This window comes from Mobula hypostoma, chromosome 5 (genome assembly GCF_963921235.1).
Source record: "Mobula hypostoma chromosome 5, sMobHyp1.1, whole genome shotgun sequence".
In the NCBI taxonomy this organism is placed as follows: Eukaryota; Metazoa; Chordata; class Chondrichthyes; order Myliobatiformes; family Myliobatidae; genus Mobula; species Mobula hypostoma.
Window position 1 is genome coordinate 108,911,005 of NC_086101.1, and position 21,473 is coordinate 108,932,477.

The following is a 21,473-nucleotide window of genomic DNA, read 5'->3' on the forward strand; positions in this document are numbered from 1 at the left end:
GTTCAATTCCGATGTCCTCTGAGAACAAATTTGTACGTTCCTTCCGCGTGACCGTGGGTTTCCTCTGGGTGCTCCAGTTTCCTAGCACAATTGGGCCATTCGCTTAATTCCGCCAAAATGTACTTGGCTCGATGTGTCCCAATTGACTAATATTCACTGTGTACCCATGAGTGTTGGAGCTGAGCACGAGTGGGACCACACCCAGCTGTCACAGTGTAGCCTATAGCCAAATAGGAGCCATTTCAGCATTTAGCCCACTAGACTGGCACTTTTTCCCATGTTACATCTGCAGTCTTCCATTCCTCCATGTCTTCAGCAGAATCCAGAGTATTTTGGCAAATTACAGCCTAGGCCTTCACCATCTCTTCTGTCACGACCTTTAAGATCCCACAACACAAGCCATAGGTCCAGGGACTATGCTGGACTTTCTCTCTCGTGGACAGACTGTTTAAGTGAACAAAATAAGGAAACTGTACACACATTCTGACCGGGTTAAATTCTGACTGAATTCTTCCTATGGGATTTTCAATTGTACAGATCACTGTCGATTAACATCTGAGATTAGGCAGTTTGTTTAAACCAGGAAAACAGCTCGGGCGTTACCTTTCCCAGTCATACTGAGGCTTCCCTCACTCGATTGGTGACTTCAATGAGGACTGCTCGACGAAACCTACTGAATAATGCAATATTCCCCAAATTCCCTTCGAGGCTGGATTCTGTTGGCAGTGTGTCTTCCTGTCTCCATGGGGGCATGGATTCGAATCCCACCACAGCCATTAGGTGTATACCACATCTATCTCATGGCACGACAACGTAGTCGTCATCAGAATGCTCTACGTTGCCAGTCTCTGGCGTTCAATTCCACCACTGTGTGTACTGAGTTTCTACGTTCCCTTTATGACTTCCCCAGTTTCCTCTGGGTGCTTTGGTTTCCCCCCAGGTTCCCGAGATGTACAGGTTAGGGTTAGTGAGTTGTCGCCAAGCTATGTTGGCGCCGGAAGCGTGGCAACATTTATGGGCTTCCCCCAGTACTTTCTTGGACAGTGATACAAGCAATATATTTAACTGTATGTTTAAATAGGCCTAAGGGCATGTTTGTGTGCTGTAGTGTTCTATGACTCCATGACTTTAGAGGGCAGTTTGTAACCCAAGCACCACTCAGAGTATTCAGAATTCTAATAACACAGCGTTGTATCGATCAAATTTATTCCAACCTCGTTATGATCGCATCAGCGTGAAGCCCAGTAACCCTGGAGTGCGAAGTTCAGGTAGAACACTGCCAGAAAACCAGCCGCGGCAATCTGCATATGCTGGAAATTGGAAGCCATAACAGAAAAAGCTGAAAATGATGAGCAGTTCTGACAGAGGGACGGGGGAAGAGATGTCCAGAGTGATCGGGGTACAAGTCCATAGCTGCAAGTTGCTGTGCAAGTAGAGAGGATGGTGGAGAAGGCGTACGGCACATTTGCCTTTATTGATCAGTGCACTGTGTACCTGAGTGTAATTTGCACTATAGGTTAGGTCAGTTCCGATTGCTCCGTTACTGCAAGGGTTTGGAGTCTTTGGAGAGGGTGCAGAAGCGGTTCACCAGGATTCTGTCTGATTCGGAATCTGTTTCTAGTTGGATCCCCTGTTGGCAATAGAGGAACTGGGGGACAACATTTATTGAGAAGGAGATGCAGGGGTCAAATCTCCCTCATTCAAGATCAGAGAGAGGAAGGAGGAAGAGATGGAGTCAGTTTGGCTGCTTTCGTTTGGCAATAAGCACTATAGAAATTTGCAGCTTGAATTCTCATCTGACCCCAAAGCATAAAGCCCAGAGGAACCAATGGCCAGCGGTGGGATGGACCTTCACATCGCCACACTGTTCTCGATGACTCTCGGAATAAGGTATGTATACTTCAGATCAAGGCCCTCGTTGCGCTTCTTTATCTCATTCTCGATTTTCATGAGTGCTTCCTGGAACTTCTCGATGCATTCCTTAGCTCTCTGTTCAATGAAGCATTGTTCCATGTATGTACCCAACCTCGTCTACAGGAAGGAGAGAGATTTATTCCTGATGGATGGAGGTAGTAATCAGTCTGGAAGGATAGAGAACACACACAGCAACGCATTTACACACTCACACACACCCACAGATAGTATACCTGAACCTCCCACTCCATATCCCCTCTGGGTGCGATAGACACTTATCTCTCCCCTGTAAACTGATAGCTGTTTCCTTCACCCCAGAACTGATCTGAATGTAAATCCCTCTGACCATTCCCTTGCAATTCCATGCAGTGGAGCTGTGCTCGGGACTCGTGGTGTTTACAATGGCAGCATTGAAAAGAAAGAAGAAGATTTACCTATGTTAGACAATAGGGGCAGGAGTAGGCCATTCAGCTCTTCGAGCCAGCACCACCATTCACTGTGATCATGGCTGATCATCCACAATCAGTACCCTTTTCCTGCCTTCTCCCCATATCCCTTCACTCCGCTATCTTTAAGTGCTCTATGTAACTCTTTTTTGAAAGAATCCAGAGAATTGGCCTCCACTGCCTTCTGAGGCAGAGCATTCCACAGAAACACAACCCTCTGTGTGAAAAAGTTTTTCCTTAACTCCGTTCTAAATTGTCTACCCCTTATTCTTGAACTGTGGCCTCTAGTTCTGGACTCCCCCAACATCGGGAACATGCTTCCTGCCTCTAGCTTGTCCAATCCCCTAATAATCTTACATGTTTCAATCAGATCCCCTCTCATCCTCAAAATTCCAGTGTATACAACCCCAGTTGCACCAATCTTTCATCATATGACAGTCCCGCCATCCCGGGAATTAACCTCGTGAACCTACGCTGCACTCCCTCAATAGCTAGAATGTCCTTCCTCAAAGTTGGAGACCAAAACTGTACACAATATTCCAGGTGTTGTCTCACCAGGGCCCTGTACAACTGCAGAAGGACCTCTTTGCTCCTATACTCAATTCTCCTTGTTATAAAGGCCAGCATGCCATTAGCTTTCTTCACTGCCTGCTGTACCTGCATGCTTACTTTCAGTGACTGATAAACAAGGACACCTAGATCTCGTTGTACTTCTCCTTTTCCTAACTTGACACCATTCAGATAGTAATCTGCCTTCCTCTTCTTGCCAGCAAAGTGGATAACCTCACATTTATCCACATAAAACTGCATCTGCCATGCATCTGCCCACTCACCCAATCTGTCCAAGTCATCACGACATCCTCCGTGCATTTCACACTGCCACCCAGCTTTGGGTCATCTGTAAATTTGCTAATGTTACTTTTAATCCCTTCATCTAAATCATTAATGTATATTGTAAATAGCTGCGGTCCCAACACCGAGCCTTGCAGTACCCCACTAGTCACTGCCTGCTATTCTGAAAAGGACCCATTAATCCCTACTCTTTATTTTATGTCTGCCAACCAATTTTCTATCCATGTCAGTACCCTACCCCCAAAACCATTTGCTCTAATTTTGCACACTAACCTCCTATGTGGGACCTTATCAAAGGCTTTCTGAAAGTCCAGGTACACTACGTCCACTGGCTTTCCCATGTCCATTTTCATAGCCTCATTCTCAAAAAATTCCAGAAGATTAGTCAAGCATGATTTCCCCTTCGTAAATCCATGCTGACTCGGACCTATCCTGCCACTGCTATCCAAATATGCCGCTATTACATCTTTTATAATTGATTCCAGAATCTTCCCCACCACTGATGTCAGACTAACTGGTCTATAATTGCCTGTTTTTTCTCTCCCTCCTTTCTTAAAAAGTGGGATAACATTAGCTACCCTCCAATCCGCAGGAACTGATCCTGAATCTATAGAACATTGGAAAATGATTACCAATGCATCCACAATTTCTAGAGCCACCTCCTTAAGTATCCTGGGATGCAGACCATCAGGCCCTGGGGATTTATCAACTTTTAGTCCCATCAGTTTACCCAACACCATTTTGTGCCTGATGCGAATTTCCTTCAGTTCCTCTGTTACCCTAGGTCCGCTGGCCACTATCCCATTGGTGATGTATGGGTAGCCTTGGCTTGGCTCGCTACAAGCTGAGGCAAGTCAGGTCTCCCTCCACGTAGATTGTGCTCCATATTCTTCTCCATTAGTAAAATGAAGTGCGGCAACACACCCTTCAGATCAACTGGCCCATGCCAACTAACGCGCCCATCTAAGCTAATCCCATTTCCTCATGTTCCTCTAAAACTTTCCTGTCCATGGGCCTGTCCTGATGTCCCTTAACCATTTATTGTTCCTGCCTCAACCACATCGTCCGACAGCTTGTTCCACAGCCTCTGTGCAGAAGATGTCCCGAAGCTCTGTCGGTACTTTTTTCCCTCTCACCTTAAACCTTTGCCTTTAGTTTTCTTTCCCTGGGAGCAAGACTCATGATCCCCTCATGATCTTATACAGCTCCATATTGTCGCCCATCAGTCTCCAACACTCCCGGAAAAAAGTCTTAACCTGCCCAACCTCTCCTTATAACTCAAGAGATTCAATCTCTTTTTCACTCTTTCCAATTTAACGACATCATGTAATTGAAACGCATCATCTCAGAGTTGGCGTCCAGGTGTCTTATGGTCCTTTGGTGTTATACTACTTACTTTGGAGGGAGATGGTTGACTGAGCAGATGGATGGTTGCAAGCACCAGCACCGAGGCACTTTTCATCAGCAAAGTGTTTAAGATGTCTTCCTCAGTGACTTTCCCCTTTTCTGTGGGCGCTGGTTTCTGCATGGTGGAAGGATTGTTTCGGACCCAGGATCCCCAGTCAAACTGTGAAATAAGTCAGGTATTATATACAATGCTTACTCTTACTTTTGCTGTACCACGGTCTCGCAACAGCAGCATGAGTGCACAGAACACGATAGCGTAGCATGGGCCCTTCGGCGCACATTCAGCATACAGATTGTAATTGATTGTATTGTATTTCTCTGTTCTACTGTCAAAGCTCACAATAAAATTTTGAGAATTTTAACCGTTCAATTACTTTGAAAATTGTCTATCAGAATCTCATACACTATCATTAAGACACATCTCACCCTCCGTTACTCCTAAGATCCATCTGTTCCTCCGCACTACTAAGAGTTCTCCACGAACCTTGTATTTTGCCTTCAAATCGATCCTTCCAAAGTGAATCACTTCATACATTTCTGGATTAAATTCCATCTGCCTCTTTTCAGCTAAGGTCTGCATTCTGTCAATGTCCTTTTCAACCCTTGACAATCTTCTACACTAGCCACAACTCCACCAATCTTCGTGTCATCATACCAGAAATATTTGATTGGGGAACCACCTGAAATATTTGGCTCAACAGGATAACCTTAGGAGCTTGGATTGAGCTAGAAATGGGGAAGGATATCCAAGGGTCATTTAAATTGCTTCCCATACGAATCCTGTCGAGCTACGGCAGAATGTAATGCGTTTGGAATTGTGAAACCAAAGATTACATTAGTTCTTGCAAAGAACAGTTAGAAACTAGTAATAAAATCATCGTCAGCCACACTATTGGCTAGCAGAGCATTATGGACTGAATGGCCTTATTTGGGGTATGCTACGATTCATGATAACATGTTGGGATCAGAGAAGAGAGCTCCTGTGCATCCCATCATTCCGATTGCTTTGATTGAGCAGGGAATGACGTTTTAGTGAGGGAAAGAACTGCTGGGAGCAAACAGCTGAGAGACATCCTCTCCCCTATAATTCCTTCTTCTCAACAGCCCACCTCTTCTTTCTTGATAGGTACCTCTCCTTATTTCTTTTCCACTGTGATTGACTTGTTCTCCGGCCATTTACCTTCTATCTATCTGCTCCCAGCTTCTCAATTCATCTCTCCTGTCTCTCTCCCAGTCACTCATCCTCACCTGTCTCCTGGCACATTGTACTATTTTCTCTTCTCCCACCATCTAATTCCGGTCTCTGTCAGCTTTCTTTCCCGTCCTGATGAAAGGACTCGGCCTGAAATGTTGACTGTTTATTCCCCTTGGTGGATGCACCTGACCTGTGAGTTCCTGCAGCTATTTGTGTGTGTTACTGAGTAATATCCAGCTCAGAGTGAATTCGTAACGGGCTGAAAATTGTGTTCAGTCACCACACACTGCTCGGAATGTTTCTGTTTGGATGAGGTCAGTTTCTAAGCAGTCATGCTCAACTTGATGCAATGGAGTGTTAATTCAGTGAAAGCTGAGCTGACCTGTCCGGCATTCACTGCAGAGTGCTGGGCAGAACAACTGAATATGACCATGGTCAGGTACTTGATGAGATCGTCCTTGGTGGAGAATGACGTGGGGAAACCTAAAGAGAGAATATTGATGTTACACGGGCGTTGGGAGCGGATCAAGAGCAGGACACAGACACGTCGGTAGCATTAAAAGAAGTGTGTTTATTAATAGTTGCAAGGCAGGCCGGAGAGTGAGGGTTAGTGCTCACGTGGACTTGAACCTTAGACAACAGACCGGGGGACCTGGACCCGAAGCTTGGTCATGCAACCTGGACTTGGACACGAAGCCTGGACTTGGACTCGGGTATGGAACCTGGACTTGGACTCGGACTCGGACACAGAGCCGGGACGCGGACTTGTAATGACAAAACCAAACAACGACAGACAATTCGTATCTTGGCTCGGAGTAACGGCAAACGGCCGGCAAAACTCAGCTGGACACGGAAACGACAGAATTCCCAAAGAAACCCCACTCACCGAAGCAACTTAGAGTCCACTATTCTTGGCGGCCCGGAACGTGCATTGCAGCACCGACTGAGGTGTGACGGTCCAGACCTAAGTAAATGTAAGCCGGAGTTTTTAATGCTTCCGGTTTGGATGAGAATCAGGCGCTTTAATTAAGGAGCCCGGTAGAACATGGGGAAAAGGAAATTAACCGAAATGAGGAGTCAGCAGACCGGACTGTGACAATTGAAGCCATCGGTGGAATGAATGGGAAACAAACAATCACTCAGCACAGAGTACGCAATGTGTGGACATGAATGCGTCACCTCACGGTCGTGTCCCACCAGTAATCATTCCTCTGCTTGTCATAGAGTTCGGGGAGTGGAGGTTTTCACATTGCTCTGTCCATGTCCCTGTGTTTCAAGGACTGCTAAACAAACATTAACCAAAGTCCTCCATCTTTATCAGTCTAGAAAATGACACCAAGCCTCACCTCATATTGTGAGCAGTTTTGAACCACTTATCTGAGAAAGGGTGTGCTAGCATTGGAAAGAGACTAAAGGTGGTTCGAGAAAATAATCCCAGGAATGCAAGGGTTCACGTATGAGGAGCGGTTGATTGCTCTGGGCCTGAACCTGCTGGAGCTGGGGTTGGGGGCTAGATAGAAAAGACATGGAGAATATGTTTCCTAAATTGGGAGAATCTGGAACCAAAGGGAAGTGGCTCAGAACAAGATGTCCCTTTTGAACAGAGAATACGGGGGATTTCTTGAGCCAGAGGGTGGAGAATCAGTGGAATACATTGCCACAGACAGATGTGGAGGCAAGTCATTGGGTTCATTTAAAACAGAGATTGATAGATTGTTGATTAATAAGGCTGTCAATGGAGAATGGGCTTAGTAGGAATGATAAATCAACTGCAATGCAATGGTGGAGCAGACTCAGTGGGCTGAATGAATTAATTCTGATCCCTTGACATCTAATGTCAGAGTCATACAGGCACACAGAACAGAAACATGCCGTCCAGCCCAAGTAGTGGATGATATCTAATATTCCCATCAAAGTCAGTGCCATTTGCCTTCATTTATCCCTCTAAACTATTCCTATCCATACGAACTTGTCCAATTGCTTTTTAAAGGTTGTCACTGCACCTACTTCAACCACTCCGTCTGTCATCTCATTACACACTCGGGGCGAAGACGTTGCCTCTCTGGTCGCTCTTAAATCTTTCTCCTTTCACCCTAAACCGATGTCCTCTAGTTATTGCTCTCCCACCCTGTGAAAATGACTGCACAAATACCACTTTACACCTTTAGACGGCTCTATAAGTTCTCCCATCATTCAAAGTTCTAAGTAAATATATGTCAACATATTCATTTCCTTGCGGGCAATCACAATAAATACAAAGAAACACATTGTATTATGCATCAATAAAAAAACGCAACTTGTACAACTTCTCATAACTCAGTCGCTCAAGGACAGGTAACGTCTCTGCAAATCTCCTCTGCCTTCTTCCCAGATTAACGGCATCTGTCGTATTGCAGGACGAGCAAAACTGTACACAGTGCTCGCAAAGCACCTTGCCAAAGTCTTGTATAACTGTAATATAACGTCCCACCAACTCCTCTGAACTTCTGGTCCTGACAGGACAACACTCAGAAACTTGGCTTCCTGCATCGAGCACTGACTCACAAACTACGTACTCCCAACTCCAACAGAATCCTGCTCCCTCCATCTGTGTCAGAATCCACCAGTTCTGCGAGGGCCTCACCAGTCACCCGAGGGTCAGTATTCCGAGTCCCAGGACGCAATAACAATCCGAGATCCGTGTGCTGCCCCTAATCAGTGAACCGACAGTAGGCCCAGAGCACAAGACACATGACACATAATTTATTAAATCAAGAGGGGTGAAGACAGTGCACAGTGATAGGGAGATCATTCGGATAATTGGAAGAGGAACCTGAGTATTGCTTCGCCAAGAATCCTTCAGTGAAGATTTCCTTTGCCCATTCATGAATTTCCTCATCCTCTTGGACGGATGCATTGCTCTTGTAGTAAATGTCAACGATATTTGCCACGAACCTTTGAGAGAAGGAGAGCAAACTGCTGGAGACTGAGGAGAAACCGGGGCCGCACTGGTTTAACACCAGAAAACAGACAAACAATAATAGAAAGAGGGATGTGAGTGAGGGCACAGTGAAAGGAGCGATTTAGGGAGCGTGGGACAGAGGGAAGTAGACAATGAATGGACTGAAAGAGGAAGGGTGGGAGAGGGAAGAAGGGAGTGGGGATGAGAGTGATGGAGAGGGAGAGATTGAGAGTGGGGTGAAGGAAGTGTGCGAGGACAAATGGGGAAGTGGTCGGGCAGGGTGGTCGAGTTGCTGCTGGTAGCGCAGGTTAGGACATCACCTCCGAGGACTGAAAGGCAGGTGACATTCAGAGGGTGAATTTCCCCCCAGAGGGAGGCATGGAACTGCGTGGAGAGAGCTGAAGGGTAGTGCAGAGAATTTCAGGTTAATTGCAAAATCACTGACATCTTTGCCCAAATCAGAGCAGACGACATTTACAAGGATTTTACTGTGAATAGGAAGACTTCGGTTATAGGGAAAGATTGAACTGGTTAGGACTTTATTATCTGAACCGTAGGAAAATGAGAGAAGATTTGATAGAGGTGTACAAAATTTGGGAGTCAGAGATAAAATTAATGGAAACAGGTTCGTTTTTCCACTGAGGGTTGCGATTAGAAACAGAGGTCATGGGTTAAAGGTGAAATATTTAAAGGGAATCTGAGAGGGAACTTCTTCACTTAGAGGACAGTGTGAGTGGGCAATGAGCCGCTCGTGACGTGGTGAATGTCGGCTTGATTGCAATAGTTTTGAGAGAAATTTGGACAGGGGCATGGATGGGAGGGACATAGAGGGCTAGTATCCAGGTGCATTTCGATGAGATGAGACAGAAGATCAAGGCAGAATGGACTAGATGGGCCAAAGGTCCTCTCTGCTGCAATACTCTAACTTGATAACAGAGCTCCCAGCACTGATGCCAGAAGAACACCAGTTCTGCATCACACACTCCCACCGTTCACATCTACCCGCACATGTCTTCATCTTTTGCAGCAGCTGACCACGAGAGGGCTTGGTCGATGTTTTTGTGAACCCCACGTAGGTAAGGAGATCTGACTTGCTGGCTGGTGAAGGGTTTTGGGTGCAGGATAAGAAGTTGCTGAGAACGTAAATCGTGCTTGAAGTGCAGCGGGTATCAGGTAAAATGTAAATGAAAGTTCACCATCGCTGATCAGAAAGAACCAGCAGGTGAAGGTAGACCAAATGAGTCAGCCCACTACCATCGCATCAGAAGAAACTTAAATAATAACCATTAACCTCGTGATTGAAGAAGACATGCGAATGAAAAGGAACGGGAATGTAAATGCAAAAGAGAGTGTGGCAGCAAACCGTGAATAATGTGTTAAAATATTACAGTGATGGCACTTTGTAATGATGGCTGATTATGGAAGGTAGGTGATTAGTTGTATAGATCGGAATAAAAACGCATTGGGAAAATAAATGGGAGGCATCCGAGTTGTGGCAGAGAGATTGGGTTCAACCGGTCAGTCGCTCCACAACCTCGATAACATGGCAGACCGAGAAAGAGAGAAGACATTCCACACAGCGACTGAAAGCAGCCACCCTGGTCTGAATGGGATGTGAACATAAATCAGCTGGGCCCTTTCAGCGGTTGGGCCAGCGATCAATAGGACAGGCGGCAAGGGGATGTCGCCGGGATTAAGTCCTTACAGCCATTCGAATAAAGACCACCCCAAACCCTCCTGTAGATGGATTAAAGAGACCGAGAGACTGGTGTCAGATTATGCTAATAATATTTTGTCGAGGCATGGAATGTGAACTGTTGCTTGTGAACCTGAAACAAAATTACCCTGCTGTGACTCTACTCGTAGAGAAACTACTGACAGCCACTACTGAAAGTTTCAGCTATCCGAGATTAGAAACATAGAAAACCTACAGCACAATACAGGCGCTTCGGCCCACAAGGCTCTGCTGAACATATCCCTACCTTAGAACTACTTAGGCTTACCCATAGCCCTCTATTTTTCTAAGCTCCATGTATCTATCCGGGAGTCTGTTAAGAAACCCTATCATTTTTGCCTCCAGCACAGCCGCTGGCAGCCCATTCCACGCACTCCCCACTCTCTGTATAATAAAACTTACCCCTGACATCTCCTATATACCTACTTCCAAGCACCTTCAAACTATACTCTCTCATGCTGGCCATTCAGCCCTGGGAAAAAGCCTCTCACTATCCACACGATCAATGCCTCTCATTATCTTGCACACCTCTGTCAGGTCACCTCTCATCCTCCGCTGCTCCAAGGAGAAAGGGCCGAGTTCACTCAACCTATTCTCATAAGGCATGCTCCCCAATCCAGGCAACATCCTTGTAAATCTTCTCTGCACTCTTTCTATGGTTTCCACGTCCTTCCTGCAGTGAGGCGACCACAATTAAGCACAGTACTCCAGGTGGGGTCTGACCAGGGTCCATATAGCTGCAGCATTACCTCTCGGCTCTGAAACTTCATCCTATGGTTAATGAAGGCCAATGATCTGTATGCGTTCTTAACCACAGAGTCAACCTGCGTAGCAGCTTTGAGTGACCTATTGACTTGTACCCGAAGATCCCTTTGATCCTTCACACTGCCTAGAGTTTTGCCATTAATGCTATATTCTGCCATCATATTTGACCTACCAAAATGAACCACCTCACACTTATCTGAGTTGAATTGCATCTGCCACTTCTCAGCCCAGTCTTGCATCCTGTCAATGTCCCGCTGTAACCTCTGACAGCCTTCCACACTATCCACAACACCTCCAACCTTTGTGTCATCAGCAAATGTACTAACTCATCCCTCCAGTTCCTCACTCAGGTCATTTATAAAAATCACAAAGCGTAGGGGTCCCAGAACACATCCTTGAGGCACACCACTGGTCACCGGACTCCATGCAGAATATGACCCGTCTAACACCACTCTTTGCCTTCTGTGGGAAAGCCAGTTCTGGATCCACAAAACAATGTCCCCTTGGATCCCATGCCTCCTTACTTTCTCAATAAGCCTTGCATGGGGTACTTTATCAAATGCCTTGCTAAAATCCACATACACTACATCTACGGATCTACCCTCACCTATATGTTTAGTCACATCCTAAAAAATTCAATCAGGCTCGTAAGGCATGACCTGCCTTTGACAAAGCTATGCAGACTATTCCTAATCATATTATGTCTCTCCAAATGTTCATAAATCCTGCCTCTGGATCTTCTCCATCAACTTGCCAACCACTGAAGTAAGACTCACTGGTCTATATTTTCCTGGGCTATCCCTACTCCCTTTCTTGAATAGGGGAACAACATCCACTAACTTTCAATCCTCTGAAAGCTCTCCCATTCTCATTGATGATGCAAAGATCATCGCTAGAGCCTCAGCAATCTCCGCCCTCGCTTCCCATACCAGCCTGGGGTACATCCCGTTTGATCCTAGTGACTTATCCAACTTGATACTTTCCAAAAGCTCCAACACATCCTCTTCCATAATATCTACATGCTCAAGCTTTTCAGTCTGCTGCAAGTCATCTCTACAAATGCCAAGATCCTTTTCTATAGTGAACACTGAAGCTAAGCATTGATTGAGTACATCTGACATCTCCTCCAGTTTCATACCTTTTCCACTGTCACACTTGATTGGTCCTATTCTCTCACGTCGTATCCGCTTGGTCTTCATATACTTGTAGAACGCCTTGGGGTTTCCTTCATCCTGTCCAAAAAGGCCTTCTCATGGCCCCTTCTGGCCCTCTTAATTTCATTCCTAAACTCCTTCCTGCTGGCCTGATAATCTTCTAGATATCTTATCATTACCGAGTTGGTTGAACCTTTCATAAGCTCTTCTTTTCTTCTTGACTAGATTTACAACAGCCTTTGTACAACACGGTTCTTGTACCCTCCCACCTTTTCCCTGTCTCATTGGAACGTATCTATGCAGAACCCCACGCAAATATCCCCTGAACATTTGCCATATTTCTTTTGTACGTTTCCCTGAGAACATGTGTTTCCAATGTATACTTTCAAGTTCCTGCCTGATAGCCTCATATTTCCCCATACTCCAATTAAACGTTTCCCTAACTTGTCTGTTCCTATCCCTCCCCGATGCTATGGTAAGGGAAATAGAATTGTGATCACTATCTCCAAAATGCTCTCCCACTGACAGACCTGACACTTGACCAGGTTAATTTACCAGTACCAGACCCAAGTACAGCCTCTCCTTTTGTAGGCTTATCTGCATATTGTGTCAAGAAACCTTCCTCAACACACCTAACAAACTCCACCCCATCTAAACCCCTCACTCCAGGGAGATGCCAATCAATATTTGGGAAATTTAAATCTCCCACCACAACAAACCTGTTATTACTACTCCTTTCCAGAATCTGTCTGCCTATTTGCTCCTCGATGTCCCTGTTATAAATGGGTGGTCTATAAAAACACCCAGTAGAGTTATTGACTCCTTCCTATTCCTAACTTCCACCCACAGAGACTTCATAGACAACCCCTCCATGAATTCCTCCTTTACTGCAGCCATGACACTATCTCTGATCAACAGTGCCACGCCCCACCTCTTTTGCCTCCCTCCCTGTTCTTTGTGAAACATCTAAAGCCTTTCACTTGAAGTAGCATTCCTGCCCCTGCACCGTCCAAGTCTCTGTAATGGCCACAACATCATAGCTCCAAGTGCAGATAAACACTCTGAGTTCATCCGCATATTCATAATACTCCCCGCAATAAAATAGACACATCTCAAGCCATCGGTCTGAGCGCGTCCCTTCTCTATCACCTGCCTATCCTCCCTTTCGCACTGTCTCCAAGCTTTCTCTATTTGTGAGCCAACCTCCCTTTCCTCCGATTTCAGTTCGGTTTCCACCCCTTAGCAATTCTAGTTTAAACTCTCCCCAGTATCCTTAGCAAACCTCCCCGCCAGGATATTGGTCCCCCCTGGGATTCAAGTGCAACCCGTCCTTTCTGTACAGGTCACACTTGCCTCGGTAAAGGTCCCAGTGATCCAGAAATTTGAATCCCTGCCCCCTGCTCCAATCCCTCAGCCACGCATTTATCCACCATCTCATTTAGGGGCGAAGAGGATGTGATCAAATTTTCTGGAACATTTTATTGCCATCTCCGCTTAGACTTGTTGATATTCAATTATGGATGCTTGGTAGTGTGTATATATAGGTACGTAAATAAGTTTGTAACTGGGGAAGGGATCAGAAGTGAAGGCCAAATTTGGCTCCACTACTTCACTAGATCCTCCCTAAAGCTTGACCTTCCTGGAACAAACTCCTGTCCAGGTGCCAAGAGGAGGGTATGTTTGGGAGGATTCAAAGGTTCAAAGGTTCACATAGAAATGTGTACCATATACATCTTGAAATGCGTTCTCTTCGCAAAACATCCACGAAAACAGAGAAGTGCCCCAAAGAATGAACGACAGTTAAACGTGAGAAACCCAACATCCCCCCACCCAGCTCCCCCCTCCCACGCGTAAGAGGCAGCAAAACAACAATCCCCCCTCCCCCCACCTGCAAAACAAAAAGCGCACCCGCTACTGAGCACAAGCGCGTGCTAAGCGATAACAAAAACACAGGCCTTGTAGTTACCCCAAAGACTATCGCAATTCATCCGGCATTCATAACCCAAAGGTTCTCTCTGTCCCTAATAAGAGAGAGGGAGGTGTCCCCCAATTTCACAGCAAGTGGGAGACATATCAACAACCCGCTGGTTTATGACGTTAAAAAGTCCGTTTCGTCTCTTCTTACGAGCTCTGTACCTGAAGATCGCAAAGATCTCTGGTCTTCCGGCCCACAGCGAAAGATTTTCCGGCCTTCCCGACAATAGAAGAGTCTCCTGCCATGACTTCGACCTCGATCCGCACGTCTCCAGAGCTCCGAGATCTTAAGCTTCCAAACACTAGGCCGACTCTCAGGCCTAACCCTTGGTAGGCCGAACATCGGCTGGTCCTAAAACCCGGGAACGGGTCCCATTCCCACAAAGAACCGAAGTCAGCATGTAACTCCAGGTCAGGGTCTTCAAACGAACCCTGAAAGGGAAAAATAAAGATATTAAAGATGGAAATAGAGCTGTTTCTGAAGATGCAAACAAAGGAGTCGCCGTTTAGTCCCATCTTAACTCCTCCAGCAATTGAAACTGGATTCTAGAGTTAAGTGAATATGGCAGATAATAATTCAAGCAATAATTAGTCTTTGGTTTAGTTTAACGCACTCCTTTGCAAAATGGTGGGCTTGATATGTTGGCATATACATCATCCAAGCATCGAAACACTGGGTCATTGGGGGACTTCTCTAATACACTGGGTGGGTAGCAACTGGTGGACTGATAACTCTGGGTATCACAGTGTTACATTTTCTATGATGCCCAGTGGGGCTGCAGGGACTATCCCAACCTACGGACAAGGTGTTAAATTGTTGTTGAGGGGTGATTGTTGTAGTAAGTGTCCATCTTACCTATTTTTCAAAAGTCACTTCCTGGTCTAGCTCGAGATTGGCATGTTTAAGGAGCATTACAACCCCTCCTACATGCTGCCATTTAGCTGATGGTGGCACGGTGCGAGCAGAGTATAAAACCAGTCTGCTTTAAATGGATGTGCTCTCCTTCACTCTCTAGGTGACCGATGGACCAGGTCCCAGATGGTACCTCGGAAGCAATGGAAGTGTGCTGCACTAAGAGAGGGCACACTTTAGACAATTATTTGTAAATTGAATGTTTTACTGAATGTTTACTATTTGTCTTGTCCTACTTTACTTACATACCGGTAGTGAGTGTCTGTCCCTACTCACTAAACCCACCAACCTGAGTTCACATAACCATATCTGAAAAATCTTTTGGTATCCCCTTTTCTAGCTTAAGTTCATATTTCACCTTTTCTCTCCGTTTTGCTTTTTTTTTATTTATTTTTCCTCTGTTGGTTTTCAAGATCCCTAATCTTTAAGCAACATCAATAATTTTAGGTATGCGGATGACACGGTGTTAATTGCAAGTACGGAGGAATTGATATAATTGTTGAAGAAAGTGCAAAAATGGGTCTGTCTATCAATTGCAAAAAGACAGAATGTATGGTGATATCCAAAAAGAGGGAGAAACCTATCTGCAGGCTGAGAATAAACAGGAAAGACATAAAACAAGTACAGAACTTTGCCTACTTAAGAAGCTGGGTGACATCAGATGGCAGGTGCGACATGGACATCAAAAGAAGAATAGGGAAGGTTAAAGACACCTTTACGAGAATGAAGAGTATACTGACCAACACTAAACTAGGCATGACAACCTGCCTCAGAGTACTGAAATGTTACGTTTATCCAGTTATGTTATATGGCTCAGAATGTTTGACAATATCTCGTAACATGAGGAAACGAATTGAAGCAGCAGAGATATAGTTTTTGAGGAGGACGCAAAGAATATCATAGACAAAACAAATAACTAATGAGGATGTTATAAACAGAGCAAGCACAAAAAGAGAAAAAAATGTATGAGAACATGAAAAGGCAACGTGACTTCATTGGAAATGTGATCAGGGAAGAGGAATTAGAATGCACGCTAATTATGGGAAAGATTCAAGGGAAGAAAGCAAAAGGAAGGCAAAGACAAATGATGATGGAAACAGCAGCCAGAGAACTGGAAACGAATACCAATGAATTGATCCACTTGACCCGAAACAGGAGTGTGTGGGCCATGGCAGTCAAAGCTCAAACTGGGCACGGCACCTGATGATGATGATGGCGAATTTTTAAGCTTCCAATAATTGTTGATATATTATCCAAATCTCTTTTGCTTTTATGCTGTCTTTGACGTCCCTTGTTAACCATCATTGCCTCATCCTTCTTTTATAATACTTTTGTGAGATAAATCTGTCCTGTGGCTTCAGAATTGCTCCTGGAAACTGCAGCCATTACTGTCCATCATCATCCCTGCTGGTGTCCTCTTCCAATGAACTGACCAGCTTCCCTCTCATTCCACTGTAGTTCACTTTAGTCCACTGTGTGTCATGGTCCAGTCCGTGAAGTCCGTATTCCGGTTCCTGGTCCGGTCCATAGACCCTTGTTCCAGGTTTTCCTGTCTACCCTGTTTCTGTTCTTGTTGAGCTCTAACTGAGTCAGCTGATGCTCATTGGGGGTGGCTGCATAAATACCTTCAGAGACCAAGGTGTGGCTGCTGGATTGTTCTTGTCCTTACTCCTTGTATCCCTTACTCTGCCTTCTGTTTCCTCGACTGAAGCCCTGCCTTGTCTTGCCGGTAACTCTCGCCTCGCCTGAAGTTCTCATTCCGCCTTGCAATGCCTGAAGTCCTGCCATGTCTTGCCGGTAACTTTCGCCTCGCCTGAAGTTCTGTCTTGCCTTGCATTGACTGAAGCTTTGCCTTGTCTTGCTGTCTTGTCCTGGAGCCACCCCATACCTAGCTCCCTTCCTGTCCCTTGCCTCCGTTGGGTAGCCAGGCCATCTTGCTGTTACCTGCAGTTGGTTCTGTCCCTTCCTGTCCCTTGCCTCCGTCGGGTAAGCCAGGCTGTATTGCCGTTACCTGAGGTTGGTTCTGTCCCTTCCGGTCCTTTGCCTCCATCGGGGGGGGGGATCCGCGCCCTGCCCGGGTGTACCGCGCCCTGCCCAGGAGGAGCTTCGAGTCTCCTGCCTCCATCCTCCAGCCTTGCCTCGCCTCAAGTCTCCTGCCTCCAGCCTCCTGCCAAGCCTCGCCTCAAGTCTCAAGCCTCCAGCCTCCTGCCAAGCCTCGCCTCAAGTCTCCTGCCTCTGGCCTCCAGCCTCCTGCCTAGCCTCAAGCCTGAAGACTGCAGCCTCCAGCCTCGCCTCACCTCAAGTCTCCTGCCTCCAGCCTCCAGCCTCACCTCGCCTCAAGTCTCCTGCCTCTGGCCTCCTGCCAAGCCTCGCCTCAAGTCTCCTGCCTCCGGCCTCCTGCCAAGCCTCGCCTCAAGTCTCTAACCTCTAGCCTGAAGATTCCAGCCTCCTGCCTAGCCTCAAGCCTGAAGACTCCAGCCTCCTGCTGAGCCTCAAGCCTGAAGACTCCAGCCTCCTGCCGAGCCTCAAGCCTGAAGACTCCAGCCTCAAGCCTGAAGACTTTAGCCTCCTGCCGAGCCTCAAGCCTGAAGACTCTAGCCTCATTCTGCCTGCCAGCCTAGTCTCGTCCTTGCCTAATTCTGGGTTCCAAGCCAGAGGCAAGACCCAGGTACTGGGTCCTTGTCCAGTTTCTGGCTCGGAGTCCAAGCCCGGGCTCCTAGTTCTCTTGACTAGTCCTGTTACTGGTTTTCCTGTCCATGTCCTTGCCATCGCCCTGTATCCTAGTCCTGTCCCTAATACTTCAGTGTCTGTGTCTTGCACTTGGGTCCGTTCCAAGCCACCTCCTTATGACACTGTGATAATGATACATCTGATTTTAGCTCCTCCCTCTCAAACTGCAGATTGAATTCTATTATATTATGATCACTGTGTCCAAAGGGTTTCTGTACATTAAACTCCCCAATCAAATTTGGCTCATTACATAAGGCCTAATCTAGAATTCACCCACAAACTTTTCTAAAAAGCCACATCATAGGCACTTTACAAATTCTCTCTCTTGGGATCCAGCATCAACCGGATTTTCCCAATCTCCCTGCATATTGAAATCCCACATCACTGTCGTAACATTATCCTTTCTATTTCCCTTTGTAATTTATGCCTCTCATCCTCTTCAGATGTCTGTATATAACTTCCATCAGGGTCTTTTTCCCCTTGTAGTGTTTGAACTTTATCCGCAAGGATTCTACAATGTTAGATCACCACCCCTTTCAAAGGATTTGATTTCATTTTGTTTTTACCAACAGAGTCACTCTGGCCCCTCTGCCTATCTTCCTCTCCTTTTGATACAATTGGTATCCTTGCAGTTTTGATCTTCTTTCAGCCACAATGTTAAGCAATCACTTGATGCATTGAGTGCTGCGGTTAGCAAACAAGAAATATTCCACCCTGACACCTTTCCAATCATTGCTGGGGACTTGAATCGAACTTGCTTGATGCAATCTTTGTCTAATTATCATCAACATATCCCCTGCAGCACCAGGGGTCCCAACACATAAGACCACTGCTATACTAGCATACGGAATGCCTACCATTGCTAAGGAGTGGTTGCTGGCAACACAGGAGCAACTCAAGTCAGTGGACTGGGTTACATTCAAGGACTCATCAGAGAATCTGAACATATACACCACGGTTGTCATGGACTTTATAAAGTCAGTTTTGGGTGAGTGAGTCCTCACAAAATCATTTAGACTTCACCAACAAAAAGCTTTGGTTGAACCATGAGATCTGCAATCTGCTGAGGGCCAGATCAGAAGCTTTCAGGTCTGGCAACCAAGTAAAATACAAGTGGGCAGGGTACAAACACTGGAAAGCCAGCTCATATGTGAAGTGGCAATTCTGAACCAAACTGGAATCACAGAAGGAGGCTCATACTTTATTGATCCCGGGGGAAATTTGTTTTCTTTACAGTTGCACCGTAAATAATTAAATAGTAATAAAACCATAAATAGTTAAATAGTGATATGTAAATTATGCCAGGAAATAAGTCCAGGATCAGCCTATTGGCTCAGGGTGTCTGACCCTCCAAGGGAGGAGTTGTAAAGTTTGACGGCCACAGACAGGAATGACTTCCTGTGACGCTCTGTGTTGCATCTCGGTGGAATGAGTCTCCGGCTGAATGTACTCCTGTGCCCAACCATTATGTAGTGGATGGCAGACATTGTCCAAGATGGCATGCAACTTGGACAGCATCCTCTTTTCAAACACCATCATCAGAGAGTCACCGCTAGACAGCTGTGTCACTGCTCGACTGTTATCACCTCGTACAAAGTAAAAGCAAACATCAATGTGACAATAAAGTACCGCTCCCAGATGAGTTCAATACCTTTCATGCTCGCTTTGACTGACATAACGTGAACGCACATTCACAAACCCCTAAAGCCCCTGATGGCCATGTGATTTCTGACTCTGAGGTCGATGTGAGAACATCCTTGAGAAGGGCGAATCCAGAGAAATCAACTGGCCCAGACGGGGTACTTGGCTGTATACCAAAGATCTGAGCTGATCAACCGACTGGATCAGCACAAGTCTTTATCATCATGAAGGACCCCCACCATCCAGGCTATGCTTTCTTCTTGCTGCTGCCATCGGGAAGGAGGCACAGAAGCCTTAGGAACCGGACCAGCGGGGTCAGGAGCACTTAGTACCCCTGAACCATCAGCCTCTTGAACCAGAGGGGATAACTCCACTCAACTTCACTCATTCCACCACTGAACTATTTCCACAAATGGTGGACTCACTTTCATGGATATTGTTCTTGATATTTATTGCTTTATTATTATTATTATTTTGTTTATTTTCTCTCCATTTGTATTTGCACTCTTTGCTGTCTTTTGTACATTGGTTGTTGTTTTCTTGTTGTGTTCAGATTTTCATTGGTTTTATTGTGTTACTTTGTACCGTTAATGTCCACAAGAAAATGAATCTCAGGGTGGGATGTGGTGACGTACATGAACTTTGATAAACACCCAAAGTGCAAAAGAAAAAGAATGAATTGCGCAAATGGCAAAAAGCGAGCAAACAGCACATAGAATATCAAATATCAAACCAGGAGTCCAGTGGTGTTCAGTTTAGTTCAGTTCAGTGTCACATGGCTAGCCAATGCAGCCTGTACGCAGAGCCATTCTTCACTGAATTGCCCCAGTCTGTATCGATCTCCCGCCAGTTAATCAGCACAGGCCTTTAGTACTCATCCAGATACGCTGTTTGGGCTGGGTGCTCTTTGGCTAGCTTCTTAAGGATGCTCTCACCTCAGCCTCTGAAATGACAGGGTCATTAGGGGCTCAGGGAATTCATGAAGGTGCCCCTTTTCTGGGACCAAAGCCTTGCAGTCACCTTTTGGTTACACTTTGACATGACAGCATTCAAGTCCTGCCCCAGCTGCAGAGCATCCTTCAGTGATTCCACTTTGACTCAAAATTGCCAATTCACATGGGAGATGGCTTTCCGGAGATCGTACCTGGACCATTTGTATTTAATGTGGTCACCTGACCTGAATACCACTGATTTGGACCCAGCAAATAGCGTATCTTATGCGTTACCCAAGGCTTCTGGTTAGGGAAAGACTCTGAATGATTTTGTGAGGACACACTTGTCTATGACTGTCTTAATAAAGTCCGTGACAATCATGGAACATCCGCTCAGATCTTCTCATGAGTCCTGGAACAGAGCCCCATCTACCGACCTGAAGCAAACCCGCAGCCATTCTTCATACTTCTGAGGCCATCACTTTTTCATCCTTATCACTGGAGACTTGCCTGAATGCGGGTAGAACAACAGTCTCTGTAGTTCCAGTAGGGAACAACAACATCTGTAGCTACGGCACTGAACAACACTCTCCAAACAGCAGGAACAACAGTCTCTCCAGTTCCAGCAGGAACAACAGTCTCTCCAGTTACAGCAGGAACAACAGTCTCTCCAGTTACAGCAGGAACAACAGTCTCTCCAGTTCCAGCAGGAACAACAGTCTCTCCAGTTACAGCAGGAACAACAGTCTCTCCAGTTACAGCAGGAACAACAGTCTCTCCAGTTCCAGCAGGAACAACAGTCTCTCCAGTTACAGCAGGAACAACAGTCTCTCCAGTTACAGCAGGAACAACAGTCTCTCCAGTTACAGCAGGA

General features: G+C 45.9%; 1 protein-coding gene across 1 annotated transcript in view; it reads right to left on the reverse strand.

Moving 5' to 3' along the window:
- Nucleotides 1-1,739: 1,739 nt before the first annotated feature.
- LOC134347326 (hydroperoxide isomerase ALOXE3-like) overlaps nucleotides 1,740-21,473 on the reverse strand; it is a 77,146-nt gene continuing 57,412 nt past the window's right edge. Inside the window, exons 3-7 of the mRNA XM_063049721.1 lie at nucleotides 15,405-15,455; nucleotides 8,627-8,748; nucleotides 6,197-6,297; nucleotides 4,609-4,779; nucleotides 1,740-2,031 (exon numbers count right to left, since the gene is read on the reverse strand). Of these exons, the coding sequence (XP_062905791.1) occupies nucleotides 1,852-2,031; nucleotides 4,609-4,779; nucleotides 6,197-6,297; nucleotides 8,627-8,748; nucleotides 15,405-15,455 (625 nt within the window). The 3' untranslated portion in view covers nucleotides 1,740-1,851. The remainder of the gene's footprint in view (nucleotides 2,032-4,608; nucleotides 4,780-6,196; nucleotides 6,298-8,626; nucleotides 8,749-15,404; nucleotides 15,456-21,473) is intronic.